This window comes from Heptranchias perlo, chromosome 5 (genome assembly GCF_035084215.1).
Source record: "Heptranchias perlo isolate sHepPer1 chromosome 5, sHepPer1.hap1, whole genome shotgun sequence".
In the NCBI taxonomy this organism is placed as follows: domain Eukaryota; kingdom Metazoa; phylum Chordata; class Chondrichthyes; order Hexanchiformes; family Hexanchidae; genus Heptranchias; species Heptranchias perlo.
In genome coordinates this window covers 11583072-11609805 of record NC_090329.1, presented here as the reverse complement: position 1 = coordinate 11609805, position 26734 = coordinate 11583072, and the positions used below count along the sequence as shown (strand labels likewise).

Genomic DNA, 26734 nt, shown 5'->3' with positions numbered 1-26734 from the left:
ACTGCAGATGCTGGAAATCAAAGAAACAAAATGCTGGGTGCTCCAGAATTCATTATGAAATAACGCATATGGCTTCATCTCATTTCTACAGTGACTGTTGCACAATGTATTCTGCAGTGTGGAATAGAATACAAGAGCACAGAAATGATTTGGACATGATTGAGGTGTACAAAATTATGAGGGGCACAGATAGGATGGATACTAAGGAGCTTTTTCCCTTCGTTGAGGGTTCTATAACAAGGGGACATAGATTCAAGGTAAAAGGCGGGAGGTTTAGAGGGGATTTGAGAAAGAACTTTTTCACCCAGAGGGTGGTTGGAGTCTGGAACTCACTGCCTGAAAGGGTTGTGGAGGCAGGAACCCTCACAATATTCAAGAAGCATTTGGATGAGCACTTGAAACGCCATAGCATACAAGGCTACGGACCAAATGCTGGAATATGGGATTAGAGTAGACAGGGCTTGATGGCCGGCGCGGACACGATGGGCCGAAGGGCCTCTATCCGTGCTGTATAACTCTATGACTCTAAAGATGCTCACAAACCAATCCAGGTAGTTTGGTTTGGTCAGTTTAGAAAAGTCATAATCAGGACTATTGGCTTATTGTAGGTTTTTTTTGCTGGTGTTTTGGGGATTGCACTCCAAGGGCATGATTTTAGCTCAGAGCCGGGAACCAAATGAGTGCGTCGCAATCTGGGATCGAGACTCAATTGAAAGTGAGTATTTATGCTTCTGGGTTTCCTACGTACCAGGCAGCTAGATTGACAGGCTGGCTTCCTGTCAGAAATGAAAGGAGCCGCGAATGGGGGAGGGAGGGAGACAGATCGTGGGCCGTGAAAGAAATCGGAGGGGGCGGTGGATGAGATGGGGGGACATGTACAACATCGTGTGGGTGTTGAAGGTCTGGGGGCCCAACATCGGGGTGGGGGTCGGGGGTCTACCATCCAGGGAGGATCCAGCATCGGAGGGGGCAGCATCGTGTGTGGGGTGGGGGGGGGGGGGGGAATTGGCCGATGGCGGGTATCATATCAAGCCAGGTGAGCTTGTTGGGCCTGGATGAAGCACTCCTGCTCCACTTGGCCCACAAGCAGTGCACAAGTGCCTAACTGTGTGTAATACAGTATATTTTGAAGCATTTAGTTCTAATTTAATTTTCATTTATGGTGTGATTTGAGTTTCGTTTACTGTGTTTAGTGTCACTTTCAATCATTTCAAAAAATGTATAAAATTACATAAAATTGTAACATAAATTTGATTTATTTAAAGTTATTTCACAATCTGCCCCAGTGGAGGGGGGGGAAGTGTTTTTGCAAAGCAATAATTTTATAAAATGATTGAAAATAATGCATTTGATTCATCGGATCCGAATTAAGAAAAATAACTTGCACTAAAACGTGAAAAGAACGGCAGACTGCCACGTGCAGTGCCTTACTTGGATGTGTCTGAAGTCTTGGAGCTTGACTTCCCTACGTGATCCTACAAATGGTCTTGGAGGTTTAGTCTAGCAGGGGAGTAGCTACGTCATATACCCTAGACCGGCGGAGCGGTCCTCTTCTAGGGGGTCATCCTCTGCGACCGAGCGCTGAGCTTCGGGAGGGACGCACATGGAGCTGTGAGGGAAGGGGGACACCCGCCTAGCCAGCCAGATCAGCCGAATCAACCCTAGCGATCAATGGGGTGACAGATGTCGCAGCCAGATCGCCCTCACACCCGAGAAGTAGAGGCGCGCTGCTTGGTATATAAACCACCAGCTGCCGCAACTCTTTTCGGTTGTGGTAGCGAGCCGAGAGGACTCACTCCCGTCGGCCACTGAGACTATGCAAATCAGCAGTCGGCTGCTATTGGGTGGAATCATCCCCTTCTCTCCTGGAGCGAGTTTAGATTGTAACATTTGTGTCTCGGTTCTGGAGGGGAGAAGGTTCAGAGACTGTGATCCAGTGAGTACAGTATTACTGAAATTAGAAAGAGCATTTGCAGATGAAATGTTAGCTCAGAGTTTTGTTACTTTTTAAAGTACACTTTTTTTCTTTTGCTGCTTAGCGAAACGCGTTACACTTTTGCAAGGTTCCTGTGTTGTATTTGGCTTTAATATCCCAAATTGCGGAACTGGTTACATGTTGCTTATTTTTTTTTCCTTTCCAGAAAAGCATATCAATATGTCCAAGCCCAAGCTCTATTATTTTAATGGAAGAGGAAAGATGGAATCTGTTCGCTGGCTTTTGGCAGCTGCCGGCATTGAGGTTGAGTATAAGAAGAACTGAAGTTTATCTTTAATGCATTGTATAATTCCTGTACTTAAGAATCCAGGTTAGAAATGTACATGAAATTACTGGTTCATAACCACCAAAACTTAAGTTATGAGCGAGTAAGGGACTGGGCACACTTTAGATTAGAGTAACTACAATTTGTGCCTCTATAGTAATGGTTTTAAAACTTTTTGTAGAATCTCATGCAAGTATTAATATATTCCCATATTCCAAAAGCAATGTTAGCATTTTTATTCAGTATATACAGCATTAACACGCTAAACCATAAAAAAATTCAGAAACCAGATGACCTCTCAGACCTCCCCTGGCAGTACCTGGTCATAAACTTTGCTCTAGAGTACAGTTTTTAGTTGGTCACAGCTGACATTTAAGGAGTTGCATGTCTTAATTGACATTGGTGGTAGGATTGCTAATAATACTCCTACCATCAATATTCCAGTAATTAAAAATGTATGATATATTCTGTTATTTCCAGTCATCAACTGTGGATTAATACTTAGGTACATGTGCAGTGATTATGGCACAATTATTAATCCTTCAGTATAGGTGTCATCGTGCATCAGATGTTAGCTGTGGCTCAGTGGTAGCATTCTGGACTCAGAGTCAGCAGATTATGGGGCGAAGTCTCTCTGGAGACTTCAGCACAAAATCTAGGCTGACACTCTAGTACAGTATTGAGGGAGTGCCGCACTGTCGGAAATGCCGTCTTAAACCGATGCTCTGTCTGCCCTCTCGGGTAGATGTAAAATATCCCATGGCATTATTTCAAAGAAGAGCATGGGACCGCTCTCTGTGTCCTAGCCAATATTCATCCCTCAACCAATATCACTAAAACAGATTATCTGGTCATTTTCACATTACTGTTTGTGGGACCTTGCAGTGTGCAAATTGGCTGCCGTGTTTCCTACATTACAGCTTCATTGGCCGTAAAGCGCTTTGGGACATCTTGAGGTTGTGAAAGGCGCTATATAAGTGCAAGTCTTTCTATTGACTGTGAATTGCACTGGTTGCTATGACATCTGTCACAAGAAAAGAAGGTGTCCTAAAATGGAAGAGATAAGATGCATTTGAATTTTTATTTAAAAAAAAGGTGTGGGGACCGAGCCATATGGTGAGGTTCTGTGCTGAGTGAGCTGGAGCAGCAGAAGCAGACACTACAATTGGTCTCCATGTTCCTGGGCTAGGGAGGAGAAGAATCAGCCATAATTCTTGCTCCTTGACACAAAACTTGGAACAGTGAGGAGGATAGTGATAGACAGGCTGGTGGAATGGGCGGACATGTTGCAGATGAAATTCAGCGCAGAAAAGTATGAAGTGATACATTTCGGTAGGAAGAACGAGGAGAGGCAACATAAACTAAAGGGTACAATTCTAAAATGGAACAGAGAGATCTGGGGGAATATGTGCACAAATCGTTGAAGGTGGCAGGTTGAGAAAGCAGTTAAGAAAGCATACAGGATCCAGGCTTTATAAATAGAGGCATAAGCAAGGAGGTTATGATGAACCTTTATAAAACACTGGTTCGGCCACAACTGGAGTATTGTGTCCAGTTCTGGGCACCACACTTTAGGAAAGATGTGAAGGCCGTTAGAGAGGGTGCAGAAGAGATTTACTAGAATGATTCCAGGGATGAGGGACTTTAGTTACATGGATAGACTGGAGAAGCTGTGGTTGTTCTCCTTTAGAGCAGAGAAGGCTGAGAGGAGATTTGATAGAGGTGTTCAAAATCACGAAGGGCCTGGACAGAGTAGATAGAGAGAAACTGTTCCCATTGGCAGAGGGGTCAAGAACCAGAGGACATAGATTTAAGCTGATTGGCTAAAGAACCAAAGACGACATGAGAAAAAACTTTTTTATACAGCGAGGTGGTTGTGATCTGGAATGCACTGCCTGAGGGAGTGGTGGAGGCAGATTCAATCATGGCCTTCAAAAGGGAATTGAATAAGTACTTGAAGGGAAAAAAATTGCAGGGATACGGGGATAGGGCAGGGGAGTGGGACTAGCTGGATAGCCAGTATCGACTCGATGGGCCGAATGGCCTCCTTCCGTGCTGTAACCATTCTATGATTCTATAAATGCAAGTCTTTCTTTTTATTGACTCTGTGCATTGTGCTGGTTGCCATGACACCTATCACCTCCAAGAAAAGAAAATGTCCTAAAATGGAAGAGATAAGACCCATTTGAATTAATTTGTTTTAAGAAGATGGTGAACACACTGCCTGGTGTGGGGACCGAGCCTTATGGTGAGGTTCTCTACTGAATTAGCTGGAGCAGCAGAAGCAGACACTCCAATTGGTCTCTGTGTTCCTGGGCTCAGGAGGAGAAAAATCAACCATAATTCTTGCTCCTGATTGCGATCCAATCAGACCCATGATGGGAAGTCAGCTGGGTTGCAAAAGCAATTCTTTAATTTCAAATTAAATACTTAATTTTTCTTTTTTAAAACACAACCCCTGATCATATCGTTCCCATTAAATATTAACTGGTTCCGTTCCGAGTACAAAATAAAGGAAGGTCGCAATCATTTATTTTTTAATCCAGTCAGCATTGCGACTACAGAAGATTGTGAACTCCCTTTGTCAACAGCACATTGAACTGAACCAATTAGAGTGAGTTAATATTTGATGAAAGCACGGCGTGGTCTTTGTCAGATTAATAACAGCTGGACCTTGAGATAACGGGGGAGAAATTTGAGTAGTGCCAGTTTACAGCACGAAATGGGTGTGGGGTCACACCCAGACTCTCTGGAGGACCTGAGCCGGTCGATCTTCCCGCCACCACCCACCCACCCTCCAAGGACCGGTGAGCTGCCTCTGGGGCTGCAACAGGCACTCACGGCTCGACAGTTAAACAAATGAAGCCGGCAGACCCATTGACCGCCAGCCTCATTAGGGCACGATCCAATTTCTAGGCCATTACCTATATTAGCTAACCCATCAGGAGATCTTCTGAAATAAAGGCCTTAAAATGTGACACTAAAGGCTTTGTTCCAGGCCTGACCTAAGAAACATCTCTCCTCACAGTGATGAAGCTGCTATCCACGTTCCTATTGTCCTCTGGTGAATGTAATATTAATTATTTCTTTCACCTGTTGAGAAATAACCGGAGGCTTCTGTTAAAAAAGAAAAGCTGGCCTCTGCTTCAATGGAAGTGAGATGTATCGTTCACTATCAGCCCTAGGGTCTTTAAATCACTCTGGTACTCGGTGTTCTTTGTCACAGTGGTGAGACAAGGCTCTGTGGGGTTGATATGTGAGACTTGAGCACAAAATCTAGCCTGACGCTCTACAGTACTGAGGGAGTGCTGCACTGTTGGAAGTGTTGTCATTTGGGTGAGAATTTAAATCAAGGCCCTGTCTTCCCTCTCAGGTAGACATAAAATATCCCATGACACTATTTCGAAGAAGAGCATTGGAGTTCTCCCCCTGGTCAATATTTATCCCTCAACCGACATTACTAAAACAGATTATCCGGTCATTGTGACCTTGCTGTTTTGTGTGACCTTGCTGTTTTGTGTGACCTTGCTGTTTTGTGTGACCTTGCTGTTTTGTGTGACCTTGCTGTTTTGTGTGACCTTGCTGTTTTGTGTGACCTTGCTGTGTGCAAATTGGCTGCCAAGTTTCCTACATTACAGCTTCATTTGCTGTAAAGAGCTGTGAGACATCTTAAGGTCGTGAAAGGCGCTATATAAATGCAGATCTTTCTTTCTATTGAATGTTCATATGTGAATTGTGCTCATTGCACTGGTTGCTATGACACCTATCACCTACAAGAAAAGAAAATGTCCTAAAATGAAAGAAATAAGACCCATTTGAATTAATTTGTTTTAAAAGATGGTGAACACACTGCCTGGTGTGGGGACCGAGCCTTATGGTGAGGTTCTCTACTGAATTAGCTGGAGCAGCAGAAGCAGACACTCCAATTGGTCTCTGTGTTCCTGGGCTCAGGAGGAGAAAAATCAACCATAATTCTTGCTCCTGATTGCGATCCAATCAGACCCATGATGGGAAGTCAGCTGGGTTGCAAAAGCAATTCTTTAATTTCAAAGTAAATATATTTTTTTAAATAACTGCTGATCATATCACTCCCATTAAATATTAACTGGTTCCATTCCAAATTCAAAATTAAGGAAGCTCACAATCAATTTTTTTTGACTCCATAAATTTCAAGTCAGCATTGCGACTACAGAAGATTGTGAACTCCCTTTGTCAACAGCACATTGAACTGAACCAATTAGAGTGAGTTAATATTTGATGAAAGCATGGCGTGGTCTTTGTCAGATTAATAACAGCTGGACCTTGAGATAACGGGGGAGAATTTTGAGTAGTGCCAGTTTACAGCACGAAATGCATTGCAGCGCAGGCCCCAAGACGTCAGCCCTAGGCCTGTTCAAAAGTGGGCCTCGGACCTCATCTGTATTAAACCGCAGACTAGCACACACCAATCTTTCCCCCCCTTGACTCAGGGCCCCTGTCAGAACCCGACTGACTCCACATTAATTCCACGGGCCACTGCCAGCCGCACACCCAGACTCTCTTGAGGACCTAAGCCGGCCAATCTTGCAGCCCCCCCACCCCCGAGGACCGGCGAGCTACCTCTGGGGCCGCAACATGCACCCACGGCTCGACAGTTAAACAAATGAAGCCGGCACATCCACTGACCGCCAGCCTCATTAGGGCACGATCCAATTTCTAGGCCATTATCTGTATTGGCTAACCCATCAGGAGATCTTCTGAAATGAAGGCCAAAGACTCAAAATATGACACTAACAGCTTTGTTTCAGGCCTGACCTAAGAGATGTCTCTCCTCACAGTGATGAAGCTGCTACCCACATTCCTATTCTACTCTGGTGAATGTAGTATTAATTAGTTCTATCACCTGTTGAGAAATAACCGGAGGCTTCTATTTTAAAATAAAAAGCTGGCCTTCGCTTCAATGGAAGTGAGATGAATCTTTCACTATCAGCCCTAGGGTCTTTAAATCACTCTGGTCATCTGTGTTCTTTGTCACAGTAGTGAGACAAGGCTCTGTGGGGCTGATTTATGAGACTTGAGCACGAAATCTAGGCTGACACTCCAGTACAGTACTGAGGGAGTGCTGCACTGTCGGAAGTGCCTTCTTTCGGATGAGACGTTAGACAAGGCCCTGTCTGCCTTCTCAGGTGGACGTAAAATATCCCATGGTGCTATTTCGAAGAAGAGCTTGGGAGTTCTCCCCGGTGTCCTAGCCAATATTTATCCCCCAACCCACATCACTACAACAGGTTATCTGGTCATTATCACATTGCTGTTTGTGGGACCTTGCTGCGTGCAAATTGGCTGCTGCGTTTCCTACGTTACTGCCTCATTCGCTGTAAAGCGCTTTGGGACATCCTGAGGTCATGAAAGGCGCTATATAAATGCAGGTCTTTCTATTGACTGTGAATTGGACTGGTTGCCATGGCATCTGTCACCTACAAGAAAAGAAAGTGTCCTAAAATGGAAGAGTTAACACATATTTGAATTAATTTTTTTAAAAGCAAAGGGTAAACACACTGCCTGGTGTGGGGACCGAGCCTTATGGTGAGGTTCTCTACTGAATTAGCTGGAGCAGCAGAAGCAGACACTCCAATTGGTCTCTGTGTTCCTGGGCTCAGGAGGAGAAAAATCAACCATAATTCTTGCTCCTGATTGCGATCCAATCAGACCCATGTTGGGAAGTTGGGTTGCGAAAGCAATTCTTTAATTTCAAAGTAAATATTTTATTTTTCTTTTAAAAAAAATCCTGATCATATCGCTCCCATTAAATATTACCGTGCTTTAATTGGTTCCGTTCCTAGTAGACAATAACGGAAGCTCACAATCAATTTTTTTTGACTCCATAAGTTTCAAGTCAGCATTGCGACTACAGAAGATTGTGAACTCCCTTTGTCAACAGCGTATTGAACTGAACCAATTAGAGTGAGTTAATATTTCATGGTCTTTGTTAGATTAACAAAAGCTAGATCGTGAGATAACGGGAGAGAAATATGAGTAGTGCCAGGTTCCAGCACGAAATGGGTGGCATCGATTGCAGTGCACGCCACAGTTGGTCAGGGTGTGCTTATCGAATGTTGCATGGAGCATAAATAACATGTTGGGAAAGAGCCTGAATTCACAATATTTATTAACGACTTAGATGAAGGCATAGAAAGTCTCATATCTAAGTTTGCCGATGACACAAAGATTGGTGGCATTGTAAGCAATGTAGATGAAAACATAAAATTACAAAGCGATATTGATAGATTAGGTGAATGGGCAAAACTGTGGCAAATGGAATTCAATGTAGACAAATGTGAGGTCATCCACTTTGGATCAAAAAAGGATAGAACAGGGTACTTTCTAAATGGTAAAAAGTTAAAAATAGTGGATGTCCAAAGGGACTTAGGGGTTCAGGTACATGGATCATTGAAGTGTCATGAACAGGTGCAGAAAATAATCAAGAAGGCTAATGGAATGCTGGCCTTTATATCTAGAGGACTAGAGTACAAGGGAGCAGAAGTTATGCTGCAGCTATACAAAACCATGGTTAGACCACACCTGAAGTACTATGAGCAGTTCTGGGCACCGCACCTTCGGAAGGACGTATTGGCCTTGGAGGGAGTGCAGCGTAGGTTTACTAGAATGATAGCCGGACTTCAAGGGTTAAGTTACGAAGAGAGATTACACAAATTGGGGTTGTATTCTTTGGAGTTTCGAAGGTTAAGGGGTGATCTGATCGAAGTTTATAAGATATTAGGGGGAACGGATCGGGTGGATAGAGAGAAACTATTTCCGCTGGTTGGGGATTCTAGGAGTAGGGGCCACAGTCTAAAAATTAGAGCCAGACCTTTCAGGAGTGAGATTAGAAAACATTTCTACACACAAAGGGTGGTAGAAGTTTGGAACTCTCTTCCGCAAACGGCAACTAATACTTGCTCAATTGCTAAATTTAAATCTGAGATAGATAGCTTTTTGGCAACCAAAGGTATTAAGGGATATGGGCCAAAGGCAGGTATATGGAGTTAGATCACAGATCAGCCATGATCTTATCAAATGGCGGAGCAGGCACGAGGGGCTGAATGGCCTACTCATGTTCCTATGTAACAGGAAACATCAAACACTTGGGTGTTCAATCTGCAATTCAGACGACGCCCTGCCACTTTCTCCCCGCACACCCCCACCAATGTCCTTCCCCTACTATGCACTCCACTCCCATCTTTGGCTAGAGCAGCATTGGCCATCAGACAGAGGATCCTCGTGTTGCACTGGCCAAACTTCACAGGTAGGAGGAAGGATGTGGAAGTCCACTCCAGCTATCTGTGAATTAACTCACAATGGGAATCAGGGAGCCTTGGAGGAAGGACTGGGGAAGACAATGCGGCGGGCAATCCAAAATTGTTTGGACACTAGCTGAGATGTAATGAGGATAATTTTAACCTTTGGCGATCATGTTAAATGGGCAACTTTGGATCGGCCGCCCATTATACATCTCTCCTTTCCATTGAAGTAACCGGAAAGGAAAACCAGGCATGGACCATAATGGGCGGTTAGTTCGGTATCACACATTTTACACCATCACCCAAAGTTAAAATTAACCCCCGCCCCCCCCCCCCCCCCACCCCCAGTAGAGCATAAATAGACGACAGGAAAAAGTGAACTCTTAATTTGTTTTTCTGCACTTGTTACACAAGTCATATTAGAGGGATAAATGATTCTATGAAGTCCACACAATGAATTGGTTAATAATTGAAGAAGCTCATGATTAGGCCATACGCTGTACAGCTTCCAGATTTCAGCGTAACGGCAAATGTTAGATAACCTTTTATCAACAAACTTTTGACAGTTTTAGATGTTTGGCTATAAAATTCATAATGCTCACTATACATTCAAACAGCTCAGGAAACAAAACTGACGACCTGCATGTTTGAGACATTTTACCAAGTATCTTGTGCTGATTCTATTTTTCAGTTTGAGGAAGAATACCTTGAGACCAGGGAACAGTATGAAAAACTACTGAAAGGTATTAAGACTCTACTAAAAGTTAATGGGGTAGAAATTGGTATGCGTTGGACCCATTTTTCGAGCATAAAACAGGCACAAATCAGATCAATTTAGCAGTCGGGCGACCTGCGCTCAATCTGCGCAGATGTTGGTCCCGCTGCTAAATTCGTGTGGCCCTTTTTTGTTAAGCGTCCCGGGCGACCGGGCAAATTTAGTCTCTACAAAGACAGACCAATTTCTAGTGATCCTCGGGCCTCCTTCTTCGGTTGCACACCGAGTCCGGACCTGAAAACGGACCCAGACGAAAATCTACCCCGTTGTCAAGAGCGTTTCTTTTACATAATTTACATTTGGTACTTTCAACATTTTATCTTGCCTGTAATTCTTTTCTAATGCTAGTATTTTTTTAATAAAAAATCATTTTCTGCAAACTTAATGCATTATTTTTGGAATGTTTATAACTTTTTATGTCAAAAATTGGTCCCAAAATGTATTTGTTTTTGTCCCTCTCAACAGATGGAGCTCTATTATTTGAACAGTTGCCATTGGTGGAAATTGATGGAATGAAATTGGTCCAGAGTAGAGCTATTTTGAACTACATAGCGGCAAAATACAATCTTTATGGAAAAGATATCCGGGAAAGAGCACTGTATGTCAGACTAGTCCAATTCTACCTTTTAATTTGAGAATTTGATGTTGTTCAAGTGAAAACAGAACGATACTATTAATCTTGCTCTTGAGCATATAATGTAGGCCGATAACCTTGTACAGTACTGAGGGAACGCTATATTGTTGGAGCTGCCGTCCTTTGGATTAACATTAAAGTGAAAGCAATGGTTCAGTTGGATGTTAAAGTTGAAGGAGTTGACTGGATAAATTGGAAACAATTTGTCTATCTTAGGCAACTGTTCATAAACAGTGAAATATAATAGAGCAACATTAGTCTTTACAAAGACAGACTTAGCATAGTATTTACAGTATCCTATAGCAGATCCTCACAAAGATAAGAACTGATGAGGGAGGCTGTTAAGGCATTTAGCTCATCCTTTTATAGAAACCTATGGTCCTCACAGCTAGGACTGCCTCGTGAATGGCTCTAGAATTTTGCCTCCAATCTCCAACCCAGTTGACTATTGGTCAATATTTGTGTAAAATTCTTTCTGATACCAGTCCCGAACTTGTCTTTTATCAGTTTGTAACACTATGTCTCCTTGTTCTGCAGTTGTGCTTTAACTTGAAATATTGGTCTAAATTCACCTTTTCCACCCCGCTTAGTATCTTTCTAAGATTCCTGCTTATTCGCCTCCTCCCAAGGCTGTGGAGTTCAAGCTTTTGCAGCCTTTCCTTAAAACTCATCCCTCTCACCCTTGGAATCAGATTCTTGGTCCTCTCTGCACCACTTCCAGGACTTGTAAATTTCTCTTGTGTATCAGTGATCAGACCTAGTAAAAGATTGCTTTGGCAGATCAGGCAAAGGTGAATCCAAAGAGCTTCTACAAATACATAAAGGGCAAAAGGGTAACTAGGGAGAGAGTAGGGCCTCTTAAGGATCAACAAGGTCATCTATGTGCGGAACCACAAGAGATGGGTGAGATCCTGAATGAATATTTCACATCGGTATTTACGGTTGAGAAAGGCATGGATGTTAGGGAACTTGGGGAAATAAATAGTGATGTCTTGAGGAGTGTACATATTACAGAGAGGGAGGTGCTGGAAGTCTTAACGCGCATCAAGGTAGATAAATCTCCGGGACCTGATGAAATGTATCCCAGGACGTTATGGGAGGTTAGGGAGGAAATTGCGGGTCCCCTAGCAGAGATATTTGAATCATCCACCGCTACAGGTGAGGTGCCTGAAGATTGGAGGGTAGCAAATGTTGTGCCTTTGTTTAAGAAGGGCGGCAGGGAAAAGCCTGGGAACTACAGACCAGTGAGCCTGACATCTGTAGTGGGTAAGTTGTTAGAGGGTATTCTGAGGGACAGAATCTACAGGCATTTGGAGAGGCAGGGACTAATTAGGAACAGTCAGCATGGTTTTGTGAGAGGAAAATCATGTCTCACGAATTTGATTGAGTTTTTTGAAGGGGTAACCAAGAAGATAGATGAGGGCTGTGCAGTAGACGTGGTCTACATGGACTTCAGCAAAGCATTTGACAAGGTACCGCATGGTAGGTTGTTACATAAGGTTAAATCTCATGGGATCCAAGGTGAGGTAGCCAATTGGATACAAAATTGGCTTGACGACAGAAGACAGAGGGTGGTTGTCGAGGGTTGTTTTTCAAACTGGATGCCTGTGTCCAGCGGTGTGCCTCAGGGATCGGTGCTGGGTCCGCTGTTATTTGTTATTTATATTAATGATTTGGATGAGAATTTAGGAGGCATGGTTAGTAAGTTTGCAGATGACACCAAGATTGGTGGCATTGTGGACAGTGAAGAAGGTTATCTAGGATTGCAACGGGATCTTGATAAATTGGGCCAGTGGGCCGATGAATGGCAGATGGAGTTTAATTTAGATAAATGTGAGGTGATGCATTTTGGTAGATCGAATCGGGCCAGGACCTACTCCGTTAATGGTAGGGCGTTGGGGAGAGTTATAGAACAAAGAGATCTAGGAGTACAGATTCATAGCTCCTTGAAAGTGGAGTCACAGGTGGATAGGGTGGTGAAGAAGGCATTCAGCATGCTTGGTTTCATTGGTCAGAACATTGAATGCAGGAGTTGGGATGTCTTGTTGAAGTTGTACAGGGCATTGGTGAGGCCACACTTGGAGTACTGTGTACAGTTCTGGTCACCCTATTATAGAAAGGATATTATTAAACTAGAAAGAGTGCAGAAAAGATTTACTAGGATGCTACCGGGACTTGATGGTTTGACTTACAGGGAGAGGTTAGACAGACTGGGACTTTATTCCCTGGAGAGTAGGAGGTTAAGGGGTGATCTTATAGAAGTCTATAAAATAATGAGGGGCATAGATAAGGTCGATAGTCAAAATCTTTTCCCAAAGGTAGGGGAGTCTATAACGAGGGGGCACAGATTTAAGGTGAGAGGGGAGAGATACAAAAGGATCCAGAGGGGCAATTTTTTCACTCAAAGGGTGGTGAGTGTCTGGAACGAGCTGCCAGAGGCAGTAGTAGAGGCGGGTACAATTTTGTCTTTTAAAAAGCATTTGGACAGTTACATGGGGAAGATGGGTATCGAGGGATATGGGCCAAGTGCAGGCAATTGGGACTAGCTTAGTGGTATAAACTGGGCGACATGGACATGTTGGGCCGAAGGGCCTGTTTCCATGTTGTAACTTCTATGATTCTATGATTCTATGATTCTAAGTATGGTCTGACCAGGGCATTGTGCAGCTTCAGCATGACAGCGTCAAGCTTGTACTCTATTGATTTGGCAATACAGCTCAGAATTTTGTTTTGCATTGTTAATTTCTGTGCTGCAGTGACTTCTCTACTATGACTCCCGGTCCCCTTTCAGCTACTCCCATAGCTAGATGACACAATTTACTAAGTATATTCTGCTATTTCTTTCTTCCGACGTGTAAGACTCACATCTCAATCTTTATTCCTGTCACTTTAAAATCTTAATAAATCCCCTCTACTTACAATTAATAACAAACATACCAACTATTTTAAAGATAATAGGATAGACTTTACAAATTTGTGCTCCTAGTGCGGAGTTTAGCGCACCAGAAGTGAATCGCGGGGCTTTGGGCACGGAGGTCAGCATTAAAATCAGCAGGAGTGCAAATTCATCAAATCTATCCCAGTATTTTTATATCTAATTATAAAATAACAACCCCATGTTGCAACATGAAAATCTACTACCTGATTTTTGTATAACCTTCCTATAACGTTCTGTTTTTCAATCTTTAATTTTGTGTTGCATATATGAATTGAGAGATAGCATTTCAGCATTGAAAAGTGGTGCCAATTACTTCCTTAGCAACATTTCAAGATAATAAGTTCAGACCTGTCTATGAACACAACATGAAAAGAACTGGTCAAAAGATTGCTGCAGCTTTGGTTTCCTTTCTTATTTCCTTTGGCAGTTTACTTCACCACAAAGGAGAAGTGTTATTCCTTCTCTGCAATATCACAATACCACCAAAAATAGATTAACCAATCATCCGTTTTATTGCTGTTTCTAATGTGTTGAAAGTGACTGCCGTGTTTGCCCAAGTAACAACAGTGACTACATTTCAAAGTAATTTCAATGTAGATAAGTGTGAGGTGGTACATTTTGGTAGGACGAATAAGGAGGCCGTGTACTTCTTGGAAAATAAGAGTCTAAACGGGGTAGAGGAGCGGAGGAATCAGGGGGTACAGATACACAAATCACTAAAAACTATAATGTTCCCTGCTCCCTCATGGCAGTACTGTTAAGGCTGTGAACTCAACTGGTGTGGAATTACAGGTGGGAACCTGCATGTTGGCATCCTGTTCTTAGAATCATAGAAAGGTTACAGCACGGAAGGAGGCCATTCGGCCCATTGAGTCCGCGCCGGCTCTATGCGCGTTGTATAACAAGTTGGAATGTGAAAAGGCCATTCAACCCCACAAGCCCATGTATGATTGTTCCATCATGGACTTCCCTCACACACCATCTGTTGGTCTCTTACTTTTAGAATCATCAGATTCCTTCCCTAACCTCCCCTGAAAAAGGTTAATAGTGCTATTAATATCCCTATGACATTCAATTCCTCCTTCTGATTGACTTTGACTTTGAACCAGCTCTCTTTTAAAGGTACCAGCAAATGCCAAATCAACTACCTTCCTAGAATCTGTTCCTCTATCCAATATCCACCCTGAAAAAGTTTAATAGCGCTATTAATATCCCTATGACCTTCAGTTCCTCCTTCTGATTGACTTTGAACCAGATCTCTTAAAGGTACCAGCTGATACCAAATCAACTACCTATCTGGAATCTTCCCATATATCCATTATCCTGTGTGTCTAATCGTTAACCTAGTTCAAGGCCTGTGAGTTTTGTGGTCATATCCTGTAATCCTCAGCTCATTGTCCAGGTTAAATAGCTTGCTTATCCATAAGATTACTGCTGTTACATTTGTTTTTAGAGTCATAGAGTTATACAGCACGGATAGAGGCCCTTCAGCCCATCGTGTCCGCGCCGGCCATCAAGCCCTGTCTAATCTAATCCCATATTCCAGCATTTGGTCCGTAGCCTTGTATGCTATGGCATTTCAAGTGCTCATCCAAATGCTTCTTGAATGTTGTGAGGGTTCCTGCCTCCACAACCCTTTCAGCAAGTGAGTTCCAGACTCCAACCACCCTCTGGGTGAAAAAGTTCTTCCTCAAATCCCCTCTAAACCTCCCGCCTTTTACCTTGAATCTATGCCCCCTTGTTATAGAACCCTCAACGAAGGGAAAAAGCTCCTTCGTATCCATCCTATCTGTGCCCCTCATAATTTTGTACACCTCAATCATGTCCCCACTCAGCCTCCTCTGCTCCAAGGAAAACAAACCCAATCTTCCCAGTCTCTCTTCATAGCTGAAGCGCTCCAGCCCTGGTAACATCCTGGTGAATCTCCTCTGCACCCTCTCCAAAGCGATCACATCCTTCCTGTAGTGTGGCGACCAGAACTGCACACAGTACTCCAGCTGTGGCCTAACCAGTGTTTTATACAGCTCCATCATAACCTCCTTGCTCTTATATTCTATGCCTCGGCTAACAAAGGCAAGTATCCCATATGCCTTCTTTACCACCTGTTCCGCCGCCTTCAGGGATCTGTGAACTTGCACACCAAGATCCCTCTGACCCTCTGTCTTGCCTAGGGTCCTCCCATTCATTGTGTATTCCCTTGCCTTGTTAGTCCCTCCAAAGTGCATCACCTCGCACTTTTCTGGGTTAAATTCCATTTGCCACTGTTCCGCCCATCTGACCAACCCATCTATATCGTCCTGCAGACTGAGGCTATCCTCCTCGCTATTTACCACCCTACCAATTTTTGTATCATCAGCGAACTTACTGATCATACATTTTACATTCATATCCAAGTCGTTAATGTAGACCACAAACAGCAAGGGACCCAGCACCGATCCCTGTGGTACCCCACTGGCCACAGGCTTCCTGTCACAGAAACAACCTTCGACCATCACCCTCTGCCTTCTGCCACTAAGCCAGTTTTGTATCCAAAGTGCCAAGGCACCCTGGATTCCATGGGCTCGTACCTTCTTGACCAGTCTCCTGTGCGGGACTTTATCGAAGGCCTTACTGAAATCCATGTATACCACATCCACTGCGTTACCCTCATCCACACGCCTAGTCACCCCCTCAAAAAATTCAATCAAATTAGTCAGACATGATCTTCCCTTGACAAAGCCATGTTGACTATCCCTGATTAATCCTTGCTTCTCCAAGTGGAGACTAATTTTGTCCTTCAGAATTTTTTCCAATAGTTTTCCTACCACTGATGTTAGGCTCACTGGCATGTAGTTCCCCGGTTTTTCCCTACTCCCCTTCTTGAATAATGGTACTACATTAGCGGTTCTCCAGTCCTCTGGCACATCCCCTGTGGCCAGAGAGGTTCTGAATATATGTGTTAGAGCCCCCGCAATCTCCTCCTTTGCCTCACACAGTAGCCTGGGATACATTTCGTCCGGGCCTGGGGATTTATCCATTTTTAGGCCTGCTAAAACCGCCAATACCTTCTCCCGCTCGATGTTAATATGTTCGAGTATATCACAGTCCCCCTGCCGTATTTCTATGTCTACATTGTCCTTCTCCATAGTGAAAACAGATGCAAAAAATTCATTTAGAACCCCTCCTACATCTGCCGGCTCCACACACAGATTGCCATTTTTGTCCCTAATGGGCCCTATTTTTTCCCTAGTTATCCTCTTACCCTTAATATACTTATAAAACATCTTAGGATTTTCCTTTATTTTGCTCACCAGTGTTATTTCATGGCCCCTCCTTGATCTCCTAATTTCTTTTTTAAGTATCCCCCTGCACTTTTTGTACTCCTCTAGGGCTTCCTCCGTCTTTAGCCTTTTGTATCTGCCAAAAGCCCTCCTTTTTTTCCTAATCCATTCTCGTATATCCCCTGACATCCAAGGTTCCCTGGAGTTCTTGGAACCACCCTTGACCTTTACGGGAACATGTTGCCATTGTATGGTCTCAATCTCCCTTCTGAAAGACTCCCATTGCTCCGATGCAGATTTACCTACAAGCAGCTGATCCCAGTCCATTTTTGCCAGATCCTGCCTTATCCTATTAAAATCGGCCTTCCCCCAATTTAGAACCTTTATTTCCGGCCCCTCCCTGTCCTTTTCCATGACCACCTTAAATCTCACCGAATTATGGTCACTGTCACCAAAGTGCTCACCTACTAGCACTTCTTCCACTTGGCCGGCCACATTCCCTAGAATTAGGTCCAGTACCGCCCCCTCTCTTGTAGGACTTTCTACATGCTGGCTCAAAAAGCTCTCCTGGATGCACGTTAAGAATTTTGTACCCTCTAAGCCTTTTACACTCTGAGTATCCCAGTTAATATTGGGGAAGTTGAAATCCCCCACTATTATTACCCTATTATTTGCACAATTTTCTGAGATTTGCCTACATATCTGTTCCTCTATCTCCCCCTGACTGTTTGGGGGCCTATAGTACACTCCCATCAAAGTGCTTGCCCCCTTTTTGTTTTTAAGCTCCACCCATATGGCCTCATTAGAGGAACCTGCTAATATATCATCCCTCCTTATGGCAGTAATTGATTCTTTAATTAATATTGCGACCCCCCCTCCTCTTATACCTCCCCCTCTGTCTCGCCTGAAGATTCTGTACCCCGGAATATTGAGCTGCCAGTCTTGCCCCTCCCTCAACCATGTCTCTGTGACAGCAACAATATCATACTCCCATGTGTTTATCAACACCTTCAGTTCATCCACCTTATTCGCAAGACTCCTTGCATTAAAATAGATGCCATCCAGCCTTGCCCTTACATATTTGCCCTGTCTTCCAAGCTGACTTGTTTTTTTCTCTATATTTGGCTGCACATCACCCCCTATTGTAGCTCCACTCTGTATCCCATCCCCCTGCCAAGTTAGTTTAAACCCCCTCCAACAGTGCTCGCAAACCTCCCCGCAAGGATATTTGTCCCGCTCTGGTTCAGGTGCAACCCGTCCGACTTGTACAAGTCTCACCTTCCCCAGAAGCAGGCCCAGTGATCCAGGAAACTGAAACCCTCCCTCCTGCACCAACTCTTTAGCCACGCATTCATCTGTTCTATCCTCCTATTTCTATACTCACTAGTTTTTAATGGTTGTCAGAGCCATTTTGGGTGGGTGGATTTTTGAGAGAATTGTTCATGTGTCTAGTTTACAGTTTATCCAGAAAAATGTATTAATTTAGAAATGTTCCCCGATTCTAATGTTCTCTTTTTATTCTAAATTAGAAATCAGATGAATCATTTTTTTGCAGATATTAGAAAAATGTTTCAGTTTAGAAAGTTAAAAGAAAAGTCAATGCTTTCTCTTTTTCCACATCAAAGGTTATTTTTTTTTCTTGAAGTTGTTCTAAAAATCTGTAGGTATTAAGATTAATTAACAAAAAATTGACTTCACACACCACCAACCTGAAATATTGTGGAACTGGTTATATAATGGGTAGTTCAATATTCGGATCTGGATGGTATCATGTCCTTTCACCTTTGGGATCTTGGTTGGAAACCAGCCCATATTATACCTTACAGGTGGCACAGATAATCTGGCTGTAAGTGCCCCAAGAAATGCCCTGGTCTTAATATTTTATGCAGATCTGATCTGGCCCAAAAAAAGACCTCGGTTTTGCAATGTTAGCAATACAAATCACAGGATTGTTTTGGTACTGGTTCCAATTCAGGCTTTCTTTTGAATTTATAGAAATGTCTAAAAATCTAATTGAAAAAAAAACTAAATGTTGACACAAATATTGTGGCCTTGATTTTCACCACATTATGGAGATATTCACTGTCGGATAATCAAGTTTTCCAAGCGGTATTTCCCTGTATCGCTGCCTCTCATGACCAGATGTGCTGATAAAACTTATCTTCACGTAATAATACAAAAATAATTAAAACATTATGCTACCCTATTTTAGCGGGTCACCGTGTACAAACTTAAATAGCAGAACTTCTCTTCATTCTGTCCTACAGTCCAGACAGAAACTCCTCTCCCTGCAGTTGCCTGTTCTTTTCGTAACCTTCTTGCAGCACTGACTGACTGGCTTGTACGTGTTTATATCTCTCTTATCCCCTGCTTCACAGACAGACAGAGATCAAAAGGTTATCCAACAAATGGCCTCATTTTAACCGTCGCACCCAATGAGATTGGAGGATTCCACACGATCCCAGCAGTGGATTCCTGCTGCACTCGCTCGCTCCTGAACGCCGGCGCCATATTATTGACGCCAGGTTTGGGCGGGTGTCAGGTCTAACTTATTTAAATGAGGCCCCGGAGCATTAAAAGGAATTTTTTTTTCCAAATTCCTCCTCTGGAAAAATGGTCAAAAAATCCTGAAACATGATGGCACTATGCCATTGGCCGGTTACCATACCAACTGATGGTTAGCACAGGTGCATGTCCAACAGGCAAGCTCTCTATTGATTTTAAATTTGATAGTTCCGCGTGGTAGCGGAATAGCTCCTCTTGCCAGCAGCAGCCGAACTTCGATCAGTGTAAAAAGAGAACTAGTGGCAGCCCCGACTCTCATGGCCACCATAATCGGCAAGAATTCTCAAGGATAATCAATAATATTGATAATGAGAGCATGGATAATTTAGGTTGTATTACACATTGAGCAACTGTTGCTTACAATAGTGATATGTGTATTTCAGAAGATTATCTATAATGTAGTTGGGATGCAATCATAACAGGTTTGGGGGTCCTGAGCCTATTTAAGCAAACCAACACAGGATGCACATACATTGTAATGATGCAGCCTTGTTTGATGCCAAAGAAAATACAACAGTAAACTTCTTTAACTGCAGTCATATGTGAGTATTATTACATGGAAACTAATTGGACTTATTTTTACCTTTTACATCACAGAATTGACATGTATGCAGATGGAGCCAGAGACCTGATGGATCTTGTGATTATTCTTCCATTCAAACCTTCTGCAGACAAGGACAGCAATCTTGCAATGATAAACAAAAAGGCTAAAAATAGATATTTTCCAGCATTTGAAAAGGTACTTAACTGATAGAACGGAAGAATAATGTTAAACAAGATAACGTAAGCTTACTTTGAATGTCCTGCACAAAAGATTTACACTACCACCAAGCAACATGTGAAATTATAGGGGCGTGAGAGTGAGTGATAAATGTGGAATTTAATCGCCATTCAGACAACATCCAAACCCGTGAGAATTTGGATCCTGAGTAAATTCAGACTTACTACTTACCATTCACAATTCTAAAAATATATTGGTTTCACGTCAAAAATAATGAATAGTCAGGAGACCAGAACAGAAAATACTGGAAATGCACAGCAGGCGAGTGAGAAAGATAGGTTAACGTTTCAGAGGGGACCCTTCATAGGATAATATTAAACCACATATGTTGGTAGACCTCATTGGCGTATGTTAATTAGTATATGTATTTTGAGCTCTGTGAAAGATTTTAAAGCTTTCTAAAACCTTTTTGGGTATCTTCATGATACTAAAAGGGATAGCATAGTAGCAGTATACTGTAGGGTAATTTACATATGCCATTTTAGTTGACTAGAAAATACTATGCAAACACTTGAATTGAGTACCCTGTTTTGTGGGTTTGTGCATGATCTCAGAGACTAAATTTATGCTGGCATGCTGTATTGTCAAATACGAAAGTCCCAGGCTTGACTTGTGCTCCCACACTAGGAACCCAAACAACGGTAGCTGCTTCCACTTGGACATTGTACCTTTTCCTTATTATTCCTTGTGGCAGCATCAAATCCCTCTTTTTCTTTCAAGGGCACACCAAACCTGGACAACATCCAGGCTTGGGCTCATAAGTGGCAAGTAACATTCGCGCCAGGCAATGACCATCTCCAACAAGAGAGAGTCTAGCCACCTCCCCTTGACATTCAACGGCATTACCATCGCCAAATCCCCCACCATCAACATCCTGGGGGTCACCATTGACCAGAAACTTAACTGGACCAGCCATATAAATACTGTGGCTACGAGCAGGTCAGAGGCTGGGTATTCTGCGGCGAGTGACTCTCCTCCTGACTCCCCAAAGCCTTTCCACCATCTACAAGGCACAAGTCAGGAGTGTGATGGAGTACTCTCCACTTGCCTGGATGAGTGCAGCTCCAACAACACTGAAGAAGCTCGACACCATCCAAGACAAAGCAGCCTGCTTGATTGGCACCCCATCCACCACCCTAAACATTCACCACCGGCGCACAGTGGCTGCAGTGTGTACCATCCACAGGATGCACTGCAGCAACTCACCAAGGCTTCTTCGACAGCACCTCCCAAACCCGCGACCTCTACCACCTAGAAGGACAAAAGCTGCAGGCACATGGGAACATCACCACCTGCACGTTCCCCTCCAAGTCACACACCATCCCGACTTGGAAATATATCGCCGTTCCTTCATCCTCGCTGGGTCAAAATACTAGAACTCCCTTCCTTAACAGCGCTGTGGGAGAACCGTCACCACACGGACTGCAGCAGGTCAAGAAGGTGGCTCACCACCACCTTCTCAAGGGCAATGAGGGATGGGCAATAAATGCCGGCCTCGCCAGCGACGTCCACATCCCATGAACGAATAAAAAAAAAAGCAAATCACCGAATTTCAAGCTTCTGACAATACAAGCTGGACATTAGAGGTTCTACTATATTTGTCTTACTAATCTTAATGAGAGTATAAATATTCATGTCTATTATTTCACTAAAATTAGAGAATGGAGGAAAAGATAATCCATGGGAGCTGCAAGATAGCAGCTTGGGAATAATTCTTCTTCTCTGTGAAAAGCAGTAAAGGAGTGAACTTGGAAGCTCAGTGGAATGGGGATCACCATAATTTTTTTAAATCACTAATGAGGCAATTCAGCTTGAAAGTGTGGCAATCCTTTGGAAGGAGCGATTAGAATAATTTTTTAATCCATTTATCTTCATCACATTCCCAGACTGTACTTCTGACTCTTTGCTATAACATGATGCAATTGTCAGCTCACTTGGCTATTCAGAAAGATATACTAACACAGTAGGATCGCTGCAAGGTTTCATTCCTGTTTAATGTTCACTGCTTTCTCCATTTAATGATCTCTCCGCAAGCCAAGTTTGCTGCATTCTCCATTTAATGATGTCTGTGCATGCCAATTCTCACAAATCAAGATGGCTTTGTGTACGAGAACTTTCTATCACCTCTTATGTCTTTTAATAGGCTGGTCTTATCCTGTTCCTTGTTTTGTATTCTCCAACTATCTTGAGCATTCTGGCTTCAAGTTGTTTAAATGTTACACCTCACTATATTCCGTTATGTGTGGTGTTATCAGTATCATTTCATTTTATTATGGTATGTTCAACAATTATCCCTGCTGTGCTCAGTTTGGGATAGTTTCCAAGGTGCTTCATGCTGCAATTATTTCTGTTCATCTGTGTGACATTGTGTAGCATTTGACTGAAAAGATGTTTATATTTTGTCGGTTTAATGCTTTAATTTCTACTCATAATTCCAATCTAATACTATAGTCTGATATTAAGCTGTTCATTTATTTAAGTGGTTGATAATGTTTTTGCAGGCTGACGTCACAGCTATGATCAGTTGACTACTGAAGTTTGACAGCAGGATTAATTATGTTCTTCACTGACTCTGTGGAGTCGCAGCAAATTAGTTAAGAGTTTGATGTTGTGTTCGAGGTACAACATCCGATTTCTTTGAGGTTTTAATCTGCTGGATATCGAGCTACAGATACAACAGGTGTCTGATGCAGCAATAACTCATTTAGCCCAGTATTTAATATTCTTATCTGCTGTTCAGGCTTTGTTCAGGGGATTGATATAATTTTTGTGGCCTAATGCTGTAAGAAGTCATCAATTTCAGTATGACTTTGATGTTCACATTATGAAGAATTCTACTTGTAGAATAAGTTACCAATGAAAGCCATTGAAGAAAACAGGATCAACAGATTCAAGAAAGGAAAGAAAGAACTTACGCTGAGGTAGTAAAAGGTTCTATATAAATGTAAGGGTAGGCACATAAGGGGTTATGTCTTATTGACTTGATTTAATAAAGAGTATTAATCAGACGTTTTTCAGTGTTTCCCTACTCCTCGAAATTGTATTAGAGGTAAAGGATGTATGATAATATAATATCCTATAATACCTCAATAAGGGCAATAGGGTTTTATAACAATATCCTATATAAGCCCAACACTCGGGACATCCCAAAGCACTTTACAGCCAATGAAGTACTTTTGAAGTATAGTCATTGTTGTCATGTAGGAAAATGCGGCAGACAATTTGCGCACAGCAAGGACCCACAAACAGCAATGAGATACATGAGCAGATAATCTGTTTTTAGTGATGTTGGTTGAGGGATAAATATTGGCCTGGACACCGGGGAAAACTCCTTTGCTCTTCTTCAAATAGTGTCATGGGATCTTTTACATTCACCTGAGAGGGCAGACAGGGCCTCGAATTAATGTCTCAACCGAAAGACAGAATCACCAACAGTGCAGCACTCCCTGACTACTGCACTGAAGTGTCAGCCTGGATTATGTGTTCAATTCTCTGGAGGCGGGCTTGAAATCACAGCCTTCTGACTCAGAGGCAAGAGTGTTACCACTAAGCCAAGGCTGACTCGAGTTTAACTAGATTTGTTTTTTTGAGATAGAAAAAATATGTGGAAAGATTTCCTCTGGTCTTTATGTAGTGAGATCATAAATTACTCTGATTAGTATTTGTGTTTAAATTGTAGACAGATTCAAAATTACATTTACACATTTTCTCTTCTCTGGATGCTTTCCAAAATATAAATGAATTGCGGCAGCCAGAATTACACACAGTATTTCAAATCAAATTTCAAATGTAGGCTGACCAGTGTTTTACACCGGACATCCAGAAATGTGTACTTCCAGAAAGGGTTGCCACATAGCAATCTTAGTGCATCTACCTCTGCCCAAATGAGATCAGGTAACATGGGCATTGAATTTAGGAGCTTCCTGGCTCTGTACGGTGCAGATGTTGACAGCGTAACCCTCGACAACAGCTTCATTAGAAAATGCATGTTCCGCAGACTCGTCGTTCCGTGGAATATGTCCATAACATTCCATTTTGGAATGAATACTGTTTTGGGATGGAATGTTCTCCAACTGGTACCAGTTTGGGGAATTGTCTCTGCTTTCTGCCACTGTTTTTCCTAATTCTGTTCTGCATCCCAAAGCCACAAACTAATTTAGCAAGGCAGGCTGCTCAGCTGTCTGACTAAAACAAGCTTTGTTTTTAATATGGTGAAATAAACCTCTCAAGACTTCAGGTTTTATTTGCAGCTTTAATATAAAATCCTAACTGCATTAATTTGTCTTGTAGGTCCTCATTAAACATGGTGGATTTCTGGTTGGTAACCAGCTCAGCATTGCTGATCTTCATGTGTTAGAGGCTATCTTGATGGTTGAAGAATTGTGTCCCTCCATTCTGTCAGAGTTCCCCCAGCTGCAGGTACGGTTTACATAATAAGTCGAAAAGTTTATATTGTGTGACGGAGCAGAATGGACATGAGAGAAAAAAAATGCACATAAGATGAGATGTGAAAAGGTCTGTGCAACCTATTGTGTTTTTGTCCAGATAAAATAAAATTCAGATTCATATCGTTGCTCTATAGAATTAATATTGTGGAAAGAAAGTCTTAATTTCCTGAGATCGCTTATGTCGTTAAATGCCTTATTGTGCCAGAAGTGAAAGAGTGAGCTTGTGTCTCTTGGAATTCTTCAGACTGACCCTGCAAGCCCCACAGACCCTTCCATTGTTAGGGGGTCTGGAGTCAGGTTCTTGCATTTGACAGACACCCCTCTGGTGGGCTTCTCCCAGTACCAGGTGCAGGCCCAGTTACTCTGCTTGGGACCCCTAGGGAAATCCCATAGCAGCCCAATGGAGGCAGGAACCTGACTCAGTCTGTATCCTGCACCTGGGGAATGTTGATTTTCCCAGGAACACTGCAGAGGAAAATCTATTTCTCATCTCTTGTAGCCTAAGGCACCAGAATGTCAGACACCTTAATTAGGCTGCCCAGCAGTGACATTTAATAAAGGAGTGTACAGGTTTTCTGCAACTATGTAGGTAATGGGCACATTTACAATAGAAGAGGTAACCATTTGGTGCATGACACCTGTGCTGGTGCCACTACACTAGAATCTTAAATCCCATTTTCCTGCTCTTTCTCCACATTCCTTTATATTTTTGCTTTTCAAATACTTATCAAGTTCCATTTTAAATGTTGTTATAGTCTATGCTTTAATAACCACATGGAGTAAAGCATTCCAAAAAATGTAACATGAAAAGAATTACAGTATCTCTGTGCCCCATATATATCTACCTAATCACTAATAATTCTGTATCCCATGCAATTTTACTTTTGCCTTCAACACTGTGACTTGTTTCTTACAAAGCAGTGGGATTCCAAATGAAATGGCTGTTTGAGCTATGCCCACAATGTGTCTTGTTGATCAGCTTGTGTTGCTATAATTGAACTAGTGAATAGTTTTGCCTAACTAGAGGGCTCTAATAATTCTTTCCAGAGTTTCAAGTCGAAGATCAGCAAAATCCCAGCGGTTCAGAAGTTCCTGCAACCTGGTAGTCCCAGAAAGCCACCACCGGATGATCACTATGTTCAGACTGCAAAAGAAGTTCTCAGATATTGAGAGGGGATTTTGTGAAAGGGGTTGCAGAAGATATGCTCACCTCTAAACTGTTTACAAAAATTGTTGAATTAATTCCCCTTCTCACCAAGCTTAAAGATAATTTTATAGTAAAGATGTTCTAATATATTTCATAATAATGCTCTACTAAATGCTGGTGGAATCGTCATAAACATAACTTTATAAATGTCTAACTACAGTAACAGCTGATAAATATTTTTGATCACCTGAACAATAATTTTATGCTTACTTAGAAAACATAAGTGCCGTGATTTATAAAGAAATTCATTTCTAATTACAAGTTGAAGTGTAGAAAAATGATTGTGAAATGGGAAGGGGAAAAAACTTGTAAACTAAGAATAAATAATTAATTGTTGTTTCATTATCATTTCGCAATCCTCAACATCATTTTCTGACACTAAAGCAAATTATTTTGGATATTGAATACTGTACTAGTTCTCTACCTCCCCTTTTGTTCTGAAAAATGCTGATGTTAGAATCTCAAGCTGTATTCTGGAAAACAGTATTTTCCCTCCATTTTACAAAAGAAAAATCTACTGCATGGAACAAATACAAAGCTCACAGATACAAGGTCATTTTCAGTCTTGAAAGGTGCTTTTGCTGT

General features: G+C 42.4%; 1 protein-coding gene across 2 annotated transcripts; it reads left to right on the top strand.

Annotated features, from left to right (window-relative positions):
- The first annotated feature begins 1831 nt into the window (after positions 1–1831).
- On the top strand, positions 1832–26497 carry gsta.1 (glutathione S-transferase, alpha tandem duplicate 1). 2 transcript variants are annotated; one of them, XM_067984014.1, is made up of 7 exons: positions 1851–1936; positions 2142–2239; positions 10233–10284; positions 10782–10914; positions 20311–20452; positions 24785–24913; positions 25990–26497. In XM_067984014.1, the coding sequence occupies exons 2-7, from the start codon at positions 2156–2158 to the stop codon at positions 26110–26112; spliced, it is 663 nt and encodes a 220-aa protein (XP_067840115.1). In that variant the 5' UTR covers positions 1851–1936; positions 2142–2155; the 3' UTR covers positions 26113–26497. The 2 variants fall into 2 exon arrangements, with proteins under 2 accessions (XP_067840116.1, XP_067840115.1); XM_067984015.1 differs by lacking the exons at positions 10233–10284; positions 10782–10914 and having other exon boundaries at positions 1832–1936.
- The last annotated feature ends 237 nt before the right edge of the window (positions 26498–26734 follow it).